The sequence below is a fragment of the Gossypium arboreum genome, chromosome 3 (genome assembly GCF_025698485.1).
Source record: "Gossypium arboreum isolate Shixiya-1 chromosome 3, ASM2569848v2, whole genome shotgun sequence".
NCBI lineage: Eukaryota > Viridiplantae > Streptophyta > Magnoliopsida > Malvales > Malvaceae > Gossypium > Gossypium arboreum.
In genome coordinates this window covers 49,702,430-49,715,456 of record NC_069072.1, presented here as the reverse complement: position 1 = coordinate 49,715,456, position 13,027 = coordinate 49,702,430, and the positions used below count along the sequence as shown (strand labels likewise).

The following is a 13,027-nucleotide window of genomic DNA, read 5'->3' as shown; positions in this document are numbered from 1 at the left end:
ATGGTAAAAAACCCATAACCAGATTATATTCAAACCCAAATAAGAAAGAATTTATACGAAGCTCACATTTGGTGGGGCATAAACCAAAATAGATATGGACCAAGAACTTATACACGATTTACACAGATTAAAGCTTAGTTTGGATGGGCAGTGTATTTACCTCTAGTTAAGATTAAAACAGTGGTGGCTATGATATTATATACTGTAGCGTGAAAAAGAAGAAGAAGCTAATTACACTGCATTGAAGATAAACGTCTATACAAAGGGACTCTAAAACTCAAGCCTAGGTTTTTAAGCATTGGTATTTTCTTCTCTTATACTTATTATTGACTTTGAAATAATTTTATGCAAATATATTTTAAACATTCTAATTTTAAATTGATTATATATACTGACTTTGAAATAATTTTTATTTTTCCCTTATATTTTAATCAATTTTACATTAAAAATAATTTAATAAATTTATTTCAAAATTAATATATATAACATAATTAAATTTAAATTTAAAATACTAAAGTTAAATATACATTTTCTGAAACATCTCAAACATATTTAATTTTATAACATTTTACGTGTAATTAATTTTATTATTATTGTAATTAAAATGGAAAATGAATAAAATGAATAGAAAATACATGCATATAAATAAAAAAAGTATAAATACATCCTCAAATTATTACTCTCATTCTAAATTGATCTCAAACTTCAATTTATTTTAATTACATCATCAAATTATCGATATTATATCAATTAGGTCGTTTAGTTATTAAATTTGTTAATTTAACTATTGAATGATACACTAAATCTTATACGACCTAATCTAAAATGAAAATTTTAAGGAAAATAAGAATATTGTTAAACTGGGTGTTGTAAAATTATGGTTTTGAGGTTTTCAAAACTTTTATAGATGTTTTATTGTACACACTCTCTTTGTTCAGTTTTACTTTATTTTTAGTTTTACTTTTAAAAGTTATGCAATAATGTCTTATTTTTTAATTCATTAAATTTAGCTACATAATACTTGGTGTGTCATTTACTAATTTTAATAACAAAAGGACCCACTTGATATAAATTTGATAGTTTAAGGATGTAATTAGGTTCTTTTGAAGTTTGGAACTTAGAATGATGGTCATAGTCTGGGATATCTGAGGTAATTAACTCATATAGTTTTATTTAAGAGGTTAAAAATAATATAAGTCCTTATACATTTCAAAAATTTAGAATTTAGTCATTGCTTTTTTTTTGTTTCTAAGAATTTAATCCCTATACATTTCAAATTTTAAAATTTGGATCCAATTGTTAATAATGTTAATTTTTTGTTGATGTCACATTCTTAAATAAAAAATACTCACTTAGTAGTCATGTAATATAAAAGTGATGTTGGAGTGAATTTGAATTTAATAAAATAAGTTTAACAATGTTAGCAGTTGAACATGAAGTTTGAAATCTAGAAACTAAAAGACTAAATTCTTAACAATAAAATTATAGGGGCTAAATTTCTAATTTATGAAAAATATAGGACTTTTGACATATTTTAACCTTAAAAGGTTAAAAGTTAGTATATAAAATTTAGGGTAAAATACAATAATAGTCTCCCAACTACGCACTTTGTTCTATTTTAATCACTCAATTATTAAATTTTTGATTTAGTTACTTAATATTTTAAAATCAAATATTTTAGTCACTTTCCTGTATATAGTTGTTAGTTGAAGGATGAAAAGATGATGTGAACTTTTTATTGGCCTAATAACAATTTTAATCTTTTAATATTTACATATTTTATCAATTTTATCCTAGATTTAAATAATTCAATAAATTCTATAAAAGAAAAAAAAAACAACTAGAGCCTCCGTCACTCTTAGCAATACATACCTCCCGACCCTCTCGTCAACCGCCATGCATGATGCAACTCACCGTTCATTTTATTAAGATCATGCTTATATAAATTTCTTGGCTTGCGTTAATTGCTAGGCCTTGCAATCTCAATCCATCAAATTGGAGGCTTTCAGGCAATTTATAACTATTGGAAAGAAAATGTGTAGGGAACAAATGTCATATCTAGATGTTTTAAGGACTTGTACGAGATTCAGAATCTTTGTGAACGTAGAAGCCTGCTTGAGTTTTCATGTTGCTCTGAAGTATCTAAATAATTAACTAAAATTTGGCTTGCGAAGCATTGCTTACTCTGATATCAGCGGAGGAGGTGCCATTATTTTGCTGAAAATAATTTGGACTCTGCAGCCTGCATGTCCATACAAAATATGGCGTGTATTGCCAAGAGTAAGATAAGGGGGTAAATTCAGAATTTTTTTTAATAGCATTGAAATTAAATTATAAATTTTAAAAGGTTAAAATATAATTTTATTATTTATTAAATTTTTATTTTATTATTTTTGAAGGATTAAATGATTTTTTTTATTTTTAAAGAATTGAAATATAATTTTACTATATATTAACTTAAATTTTCATTATTTATAAATGGATTACATCGCATGATTTTCAATGTTTGGGAGGGTTCAAGTCCCCTGTCTTCCCCCCTTCCCCTTAAAATCGCCCCTCTTATTGTTTCTTAATAGAATTTAACTTTTTTAAATTTAGAATCAAATTGATAAAATGTGTAAATATTAAAAGGTTAAATTTATTATTAGAATAATAAAAAAATTCCACATCATCTTTGTGTTGATTGGCTAACGATAATTAATGGAAGAGTGACTAAAATATTTAATTTTAAAAAGTTAAGTGACCAAAAGTGAACAAAGTGTATATTTGAGTGACTATTATTGTGCTTTATCCTAGAATTTAAAGGGTAAAAGTATCGTAGTGGCCTTTGTACTAGGAGTCAATTGCATTTTGCTCCCTCCACTAAAAATAGCAGGCAAATTAGTTTTTGTATGTTAGATTAAAGAGCAAACTGGTCATTCTATTAAAAATTTCATCCAATTCTATTGTTAAAACTTGGCTTCTGTACGCCAGCATGAGGTGCACGTAGCATGCTATGTGTAATTGTTTGGTTATTTCGTCAATCACTTCAATTTTTAACAATAAACATTGATGAAATTTTTAACAAAAAAGGACCATTTTACTCTTTAATCTAATATACAAGGATTAATTTATCCATTTTTAAATAAATAGGGCAAAATATAATCTGACTGTTAATACAAGTGCTTTTGTAATACTTTTATCAATTTAAAAAGTATATAGGGTTTTTTTCATATATAAGGAAAGTAACGACTATTTTGAAACCACAATCAAATAAATATTTTTGTAAGTGTTTTTATGCTACACTCAAGGTCACTAAACTATTCGTAAGTTTATATTTTGGTTATTTAACTTTAAAAATTACAAAATGGTTATTGAGTTATAAATGAATACCCATCAATAAGTAAAAGAAATACTTTAAATTCAAGTCGATCTAACGACTAATGTCAAAAATAGAAAAAAAATTATTTTAATTTTGATTCGTAAATTTATAATATTTAAAATTATTTAATGAAAAGAATTGAATTATAAAAAAATGAAAAAAACTTTTGATTAATGTAATGATGCGCTATACAACAATTTTAATAAAATAATTTATTGACAAATTTTATAACTTTTTATTAAAATAAAAATTTACTAATAATTTAGTTAGCATGAGTAGTCTAGCATTCATTCTATTATATTTAATTTATAGTAACCTACTACGTAAACTTGACTCCAGCGTGCATCCGGCATTCACTCGTCGTCGGTGTGCTTTTTCCCTTGCTGAAGAAGAAAAGCATCCCTTCAATAAATGACAAAGTCCCTTAAAACCAACGGTCCTGATCACATCCTTTTTCTCCCACTTAATCAACGTCCCTTTCGCTTTTTCCTTTGATGGCAAACTTTTGTTTTCACAACCGACACATCACACAAATCAACATGGACCCTGCACCTAAACCTAAATATCATCTTGAAACACATTCATTCCTCAACTTTTAATTTTGATTGATTTTGTATTCATTTTTTTAATGCGAAGGTTTACTTTGAGTTAACACGTGAAGGATAATCAGAGACTGAGCCAAAGAGGTTATGGCGGGAATGAGTGACTCAGTGCCCATCAGGTTCCCCTACAGGAATTTAAACAAGGAATTGGAGGTTGAAATAACCGACGATCCTCATTTCCGGATCGATCTAAATTCCTCTCCGAACTCTCCTTCAGCTTCTTCTTCGTCGCCTTCCTCGAGGGTTCCCAATGGAAACGCTAACTTATCGTCGCCGATCCATGCCGGATCTAAGGATTTTAGCTTTATAACTCTGGTTCTTAGTTGTACGGTCGCCGCCGGGGTTCAGTTTGGTTGGGCTTTACAACTATCGCTATTGACTCCTTACATTCAGGTCTTTCCAATACTCTTTTTTTTTTCTTTAGTCTTGTAATTTATGTTAGTTTAAGTATTTTAATGAAAAATAGTAAGCTAGTGACCATGAATGTTTTGAAGTTTGAATTTGGTGCAATGTGTTTACATTTAATGACAATTTTTGTGTTATTGGGGGTTTATCTGTAGGAAATAGAAAAATAAAATCAGCGAGTGCACTTCTTGTTGGTATTATTGAATTGGTTAGATAGTAGATGCTACAATTCTTTTTTCATTATTGTTTAGTCATTAATTTACTTAGTTTTCATGTACTGCAGAAAGAATTATTGGTGTGGTTATAGGTAACGAAAGAGAGATCATGGCGTTGAGAGGCAGATTTTCTTTTATTATCATTTTCTAGAAATTTTTCTTATAATTTGTAGAAATACTTATCATCTTTAACAATATAAATTAAAACGTACTAGTTAGAGAAAAGAATGTTAGTCATTTTTGAAGAATAATTTGCATTTAAAATAATTCTCAAAATATTTTGTCTACTTCTTGCTTATGTAATACTCTCTTTATTTATTTAAAAGAATGTTATAGTCATTTTTGAAGAATAATACTCTCTTTATTTATTATTATTTTTAGCCTTGGCTGTATTTCTTTTCAACGCTCTGAGCTTCTCTGATTACTGTATATTTTGTTGATTCATGCAGACACTTGGAATAGAGCATGCTTTTTCTTCATTTATTTGGCTTTGTGGTCCGATAACTGGTCTTGTGGTAGGTGATGGGAAACCATATTGCTGTATTTTTCTATATTATTGCCCTCTCTTTATTTTTGAGTCCTAATGGGTGTAACATGATATTTTAATGTGGTTATTTGATAGATCTGCTGTAATAGCTTGTGCTGCATTTTGAACTAACTCCTAAATAGTTGGGGCTACCTTTCATGTAGAAGGTAGAGATGGGGGTACCCTAGAACATTTATTTGTTTGATTGCATAATAGAGAATTTCTTTGCTTATTCAATTTTCCATTCTCTCTCTCTCCCCCAAGGTATGTCTGTGCAAATTAGGAAGCAGGTTACCTTTGTGTTTAATGCCTATTTTTTTTAAATGTGTTGGCACATGATAAATGCAAATGACTAGAGTTAAACAAAATCAGAATAAATAATACCTATCTACATTTATGATTTATAGAATTGTTTGCATTTTGATCTTAGGTTCAACCTTGTGTTGGTATTTGGAGTGATAAATGCACTTCCAAATATGGTAGAAGGCGGCCTTTTATCCTTGCTGGAGCGCTCATGATCTCTCTTGCTGTAAGCACCGAAGATGATTGTTTTCCTTTTATGCTATGTTTACGTTTATATATATATATATATATATATATATATTCTAAACTAAGGTTTGCAATCTAGGTGATAATAATCGGGTTTTCTGCAGACATTGGATACTTATTAGGTGATACGAAGGAGCACTGCAGGTTTCCACTTTTGCTTTTGATTCATTCTCTTCTCTTATAGCCAACTCTCACTCTCCCCCACCTCTTTTTTCTGCTGCAAGAAAATAAAGAGATTGACAAAATAATGTATGCAATGTAGTACATTTAAAGGTACACGAACAAGGGCGGCTTTTGTCTTTGTTATCGGCTTTTGGATGTTGGATCTTGCTAACAATACAGTGCAGGCAAGCCTTAAATGATAATTAATTCTTCATTTTATGCACATGAGCTAATAGTTGAAGTCTTATATTTTTTCCAGGGACCAGCTCGTGCCCTCTTGGCTGATCTATCAGGTGAGCTCCCTTCTTAAGATAGAAAAAGGAAAAAAAAGAAAACGGTTATGGTCTATACATAATATCGTTGTGATGTTTTAGGTTTGATACCTCCGATTTACTAGGCCGTATAATACCACACACATTTGAATACTGTGCATGACAAGATTCTGGATGCCTATGTTTTAGGTCCTGATCAACACAATTCTTCAAATGCTATATTTTGCTCGTGGATGGCTGTTGGAAACATCTTGGGATTTTCAGCTGGTGCTAGTGGGAGTTGGCATAGGTGACAATCTTTTCATGTGTTTTTGTTGTGATGAAACAAGCAATTATTGACGCAACTTTATTAAGTGAATTTATATGTTGATCTAATTCTTGCAAATTGTCTCAATTCAGATTGTTTCCATTCTTGGAAAGCAGAGCTTGCTGTGAAGCCTGTGCCAATTTGAAAGCAGCATTTCTTGTTGCTGTAGTAAGTAGCATTATCCATTGAAATTTCACACTATTAAGGCTTTCTGGGATGTTAAAACTGAAATTCTTCACTTAAATGTTAACTAAAGTACATTTGATGTGTTAATTTATGGCTTTAATAATGGTACACCACTTTCACATGCTTATTGATTCTTTAGATAAAGGGTTTTAAATACTAGCATGGCATTTTCTGCATGGAGTTCATCTGAAATGCCATTTGCTTTGCATATGTTGTGGACCATTAGTAGCATTTATTATATCTTGCTGATTAAAAATTTTTTTTTTTTTGGTTGTTCGGCTCTATATTCAATAACAATGTAGAGTTTGTGGCAAGGTAGCCAATTTTGCACTGTTCCGGCTATACTGGTTGGTGCGCACCATTTCAACAGTAAATCGGAACAGCCAATTCTCTTTTTTTGCACTGGTGAAAATTCTGGCCCGTACCGGTTACACCAGCTCTTTCCACCCAATTCTGGGCATACCATGGAATAATGTGTATCGGCTGGTGCATGAATGAAGTCCAAAAAAATGTAAAATTACATATATGAGATAATCATGTTTAATGTATTGGATAATCTTGTTTAATACATGTGATGATTTTTTTTCCTTGTTTATTTTTGAATGATGGGTTTTTATTTGTGAAGTTTATTGATGAGCATTTTATATAATTGATGAATATTTTATATTTGAAATTTAGTTGCCATTCATTCCATATTTGTAAATATATTTTTATATGCATAAATTAAATATTTTCGAGAATATTGATAAAACGAAAGCAGTACATCGAAACAGACTCATATCAGTATGAACCAATTCCTGTGGAAAAATAGTGTGTCCACTAATGTGGTATTGACTACCTTGCTTTGTAGTATAGCCTCACTGAACTTTGAGCGCCTTTTTAGTTGCTGTCTCGTGCTTTTGTGGTCAAATATTTTCTAACACTTGATGTCATTCTGTATATGCGTAAAAGGTTGTTTGGCATTTCTGCAGGTCTTTCTCTTGTTTTGTACTGTTGTGACTGTATGTTTTGCTAAGGAGGTTCCGCTTCCACTGCCAGCAGATCAGCCAACTCGTTTATCAGATTCTGCTCCTCTGTTGGATGGTTCCACTCAAAAGGGCTTTCAACACTCAAAATCAAAAGCTGATGCATCCATTGTTCCCAATGATAATAGGAACATTGCTGAAAATGGCTATGAATGGGTGTCAAATTCCAAGCTTGCCAACTCAAACGATAACAATGCTCAAAATGAAGTTTTTAGTGATGGGCCTGGAGCCGTACTGGTCAACTTATTGACCAGCTTAAGGCATTTACCACCTGCAATGCACTCGGTGCTTATTGTCATGGCTCTTAGTTGGGTAAGTTTCAACATTCTCTCTTTGTTTTTGATACCCTGAAATTAGCATTGAGCCAATTATCTATTGATTGATAGTGGAGACTCAAGGATTGTTAACACGTCCAGTCTGATGGTTGACTACAATTTCACAATCCTTTCCCTTTCCCAAAAGAGTAATAAGGAAAGGAGGAAAAGGAAATCACTAATTTATTATGTTGTTTTCATGTATATTCGGTTCTTATTTGCAGCTTTCCTGGTTCCCTTTCTTTCTATTTGATACGGACTGGATGGGAAGAGAAGTATATCACGGAGATCCGAAAGGGAATGCTTCTGAAATAAAATTGTTTGATCAAGGTGTCAGAGAAGGTGCATTTGGTTTGCTATTAAATTCTGTAAGAACTCAAAATTGAGCAAAAATCGCAAATTTCTCTTAGATATTTCTCTCTCGATTGTTTAAAGTTGATATATTGATATTATTGTTGGTGGCTGTAGGTGATTAGTTTTCTTTCTTATTTATTTCTGTCGTTATATATCTGTTAATTTCTGGAGCAGGTTGTTCTTGGTATTAGTTCTTTCTTTATTCAACCAATGTGTCAACGGATTGGGTCAAGACTTGTTTGGGCCATGAGCAACTATACAGTTTTTGCCTGTATGGGTGTCACAGCTATCATTAGTTTGGTATCTGTCACGGAATTTTCTCAAGGGATTGAACATGTATTTGGAGGAGGTGGAGCAATCAAGATTGCCGCTTTGGTTGTATTTGCTCTTCTTGGGTTTCCTCTAGCGGTATATTTCAAATGACTTGCAGTGGTTCCTAAATGCTTCAGTGTTTGTTTAAAAAAATTGTTGTATTTTTGCTCATTTATTTGTGTTCTGCTCAGATCACCTATAGTGTTCCATTTTCAGTTACAGCTGAGTTGACTGCTGATTCTGGTGGTGGTCAAGGTTCATATTTCATTTATCTTCTATAGCTTCTGCTTTCTGCAGTTGCAGAACTTAGAAAATTGTAACAATTTGTATGTTCGTGCAGGATTGGCAATTGGAGTTTTGAACCTTGCAATTGTTATTCCTCAGGTATACAAATTGATTGATTGTCGTATTTAATTTAACTGCCATTATTGCTGAAGGTTTCTTACTACTTCCGAAGATTGGTTTTTCTTTCCATAGCTCATAGTGTACCCAATTTGAGTTCCAAATATCTAAGTATTTTTGGTGCCTTGTGTTTTGATTATCTTTTAAGCATATAAAATTATTTTTTTATTGTATTGTAAATTGAATGGAAAAATGGTACCCTTGGTGCTTTCACAATTTAGTTGAATCTGATTTCTAATGTATAAATGGTTTCTTCAGATGATTGTATCTCTGGGAGCTGGTCCATGGGATGCTCTATTCGGTGGAGGAAATATACCAGCCTTTATTTTGGCTTCATTCTGTGCTCTGGCTGCGGGGATTATTGCAACTCTGAGGCTGCCTGATATGGCAAGTTCCTTCAAGTCATCTGGTTTTCATTTTGGCTAAGGAACAAAATGGCCTTAATAACGCAACAAGCCCTCTGTATAAGATGTTCGGCAACGGTGGTCATCAGAAGATGGCTACCATCATTACTACGCATAATTTTCACACTAAAAGATATGCATATTACATAATCCAAATTCATTCATTTTTTCCCCGTTGCGGGTACGTGTACTATGTCTAGAGTTTAAATTGGCAGTCACTATATTGAAAAGGATATACACATTCACAGCATGATTAGTGTCTTATTTACTTTGAAAACTCTACCTGTAGCATTTCTCATATTATAAAGATCAATTCCATTTTTCTCATTTCCATGGTCATTTTCTAGTTTATCATGGAGCAGTAGCTGCTAAAATGTTTATAGGCTCTCATTAACATCAAGCATTTGGCATTGATGATTTGTACAATTTAGCAGCAATTATAGTAAAGCTTGTTTGGTACTGTGCCTGGTGTTCCAGCATTCTTGACCGCTTCTCTGTTGAGCATCCATTTGCTTTGTAGTTTAGATTCGGCTCTTCTTTCTGTGTAATGTGGGCAGCAGCAGCTATTTTGGGCTAGGCTTTTCTGGATGGCATGTGATGGTGTGCAGACTGATTGCTACCTTGCACAAACTCTGCTTGGTTTTGTAAAGGTGGAAGGTATAGCGCACGTTGAAATATTTGGGCTGCATTGGGATAAAGAGCACAAACCTTTTTCGGTGATGTCCATTTTCCATCACTCATATTGGTGCAAAATCTTAAACCGTACGGTTTGTGATTGGCGAAGTCTCATAGAATTGCCATGTGAATGCTGAAATCCTTGTTCCTGCCTCTCTTTCGATAGCATTCTCTGAAAAAAGAACTATTCCCTCTTCCCAAACGAAAAGCTTCCCGACCTTTTTTAAATTTAACAAACCAACTACACTTTCATTCTTGTTGTTGGAGTTTGTTGAGATGAAAGCCTTCCTCAGTAACGAAGTTGGTTAATTTCAGCCTAGCTTGACTCGGTGAATACTGAATATTGCAATTGATTTAGGAGAAATTGTATGAAACAGATATGCCATATCAGCATATACCTTTAGCCAAGCTCTGTAATCAACATTTGAAGTTTTCAAGAAAGAAAATGTAGTACTGTCAAAGCAATAATTCATTTTATTAGCTTTAGAAATAAAAATCGATTCTACTCTAAGATGAATTAACTCGAATTTAGTGCTGCGGTTCTTTTTATTGAACATAGAAAACCATTTACTTATGATGAAAAACATTTCATTATTATGATCTTGAATTCGAATTCATGCGAATTCATGGGTAACGAGGTGCTTTTGACCATTTTTCAATACTTAGAATTTTGTATTTTTCAATACTTAGAATTTTGCATTTTGTATCTTGAGTTTAGGTCATTTTGTGATTCATTAAAATTTCTACAGCTCGCCCAAATAACTTTTTAAACATCTACAAACCTTAAACCATTTCAATTATTTGTAAAGTTTTTACAACTCAATTAACCAAATGTTTTTTTTTTCATAATACATGAATTAATATTACAAAAGTTGTCACTACTTTTTCTACCCAATGTTATGTTATTATCGTGTTTAGCAAATGATAATAGTCAAATTTTAAGTGTTTTTACAGCCCAAGTGATTAATATTGTTACAGTTGTTGAATATGTTCTACGCATGATATAAAGAAGTTGTGTTATTATGTATGGTTGTCATTGTAATAAAGCTAGTATTAGTTTTGTTGGATTATTTCTTACTTAGAATTGTTGAAATTGCTAGAATTATTATGATATTATTGTTGTTGTTGAATATGTTCTACATATGGTACGAGAAAGATCTATTTTTATATATGGTTGCCATTGCAGTAAGTTGGTATTAATTTTATTGGATTCTTTTTTATTAAAAATTGTTAAAATTGTTAAAATTATTACGTTAGTACTGTTGTTACGTTTGTTGAATATGCTCTACATATGTTATGAGCAAGTTCTGTTTTTATTCATGGTTGCCATTAAAGTAAGCTAGTATTAATTTTACTAGATTCTCTTTTTATTAAGAATTATTGAAATAGTTAAAATTGTTTGTAATGTTCAAAATTTAATATTTGATAGCCTTAATTGAGATTATGGCACAAATTCATTATTTGAATGGTTATATGATTTTGACTGATGATGGAGTTGTGTCCCAATTTGAAGTCCCCTTTAACATGACATGTAACATCCCGAATTACGGCCTAGTCGGAATAGTGATTTTAAGACCACAAATCCTAGATAGAAATAATTATTATATGATTCTTATGAGGTCTATGATATGAATGCATGCTTATGTGAAAGTTTCATGAAGAAATTCTATGCATAAAATGTCTAATTGAACTTTAGGGACTAAATTGAATAAGATGCAAAACTTGCATTCTAGAAGCTTTAAGCATGAAATTACTTTAGATTATGAATTAGAGGGTCCTAATTAGCAATTTTACTAATTTTTATAATTTTGGACAAAAATGGACATGCATAGGATTTAAAAGAAAAACTCTAAGGGCATTTTGGTCATTTGATAATTAAAAGAATAAAAAGGGAAAATCAAATAAAAATGTGTCCATCTTCTCCAAGTGCTAGCCCAATTTCTCAATAGCCATAGCTAGGGTTTTGTTCAACATTTCCAAGCTTGATTGTAAGTGCTCCTTAGCCCCGTTTTTAATATTCTTTGTATTTTTGAAGTCCTTGAAGCATGACCTACCCATTTCTAGCTATATTTTAAGCTAGGGTTCATGTATGAAATTTGAACCATGTGTAACATGCATGTATTTTGTTGATTAATGGAGGAATATGAATGTTTGATGCATGATATACATATTTTACTAGGTGATTTTTAGTGAAAACACCTAAAAAGGGGACTCGTTTGTAAAAGTGTAAAAGTGAGTAGTAATAATGTGAAATGGAGGAAAATATAGGCTGATATGAGCATAGTAAAGTTTTAGCTAGGCTTGGGTAACCAAGCAAATGCATGCATTTCATTTTACGAGCCTAGGGACTAAATCGTAAATAAATGGAAAGATAGGGTAAAAAGGTAATTTTATCAAAGCACGACTTATGGATTGATTTGCATAATGTGATTAATAAAAAAGTTAAATTTGGAATTATAGATCAAGAAAAACGTGAACTGGGTCTTGATTGAGGGAAGAATAAAGTATACAACGATTAGGCTCAATTACCATAATTTTTTATCGAGGTAAGTACATGTGTAAATAATGTGACAATGTGGTATGTTATGTTGTGTTAACATCATGTGATTATCATTTTATTGCTTATTATGTATGCTATGTCTAATAGCACTATTGTAAGCATGAATGATATTATGGTCGCTATCCACGATGTCACGAGCAAGTGCAATAGAGGTGCAATGTGCAAGTCAGAAAAACCCTGTTTGAACCTTAGGAATAGTTTAGGATACAAGTGTCATATTACTAGGAATTAAGAAGTCCGAACTCGTTGAGTGGTCCGGGTTAGTGATATATGTGGCATTCGAGCTCGTTGAGTGGTGCGAGTTCATAATGGATGCGATACATGTGATTGAGTTTCGGGCAATGGTCTTGTGTGTCCTATTGGCGGCTAGGTAATCTTTGAGTGGTCGGATACCTG

At 31.7% G+C, this 13,027-nt stretch overlaps 1 protein-coding gene across 2 annotated transcripts; it reads left to right on the top strand.

Annotated features, from left to right (window-relative positions):
- Positions 1-3,668: 3,668 nt before the first annotated feature.
- LOC108486632 (sucrose transport protein SUC3-like) lies at positions 3,669-9,723 on the top strand. 2 transcript variants are annotated; one of them, XR_008280070.1, is made up of 14 exons: positions 3,669-4,356; positions 5,033-5,098; positions 5,540-5,638; positions 5,738-5,802; positions 5,921-6,005; positions 6,080-6,113; positions 6,282-6,381; positions 6,492-6,567; positions 7,557-7,922; positions 8,149-8,292; positions 8,453-8,686; positions 8,807-8,845; positions 8,931-8,974; positions 9,251-9,344. XR_008280070.1 is itself a non-coding variant. In XM_017790782.2 (14 exons), exons 1-14 carry the CDS (start codon positions 4,051-4,053, stop codon positions 9,416-9,418), a joined length of 1,851 nt encoding a protein of 616 aa, XP_017646271.1. In that variant the 5' UTR covers positions 3,669-4,050; the 3' UTR covers positions 9,419-9,723. The 2 variants fall into 2 exon arrangements, 1 of the variants encoding a protein (XP_017646271.1); XM_017790782.2 differs by having other exon boundaries at positions 8,782-8,845; positions 9,251-9,723.
- Positions 9,724-13,027: the final 3,304 nt, after the last annotated feature.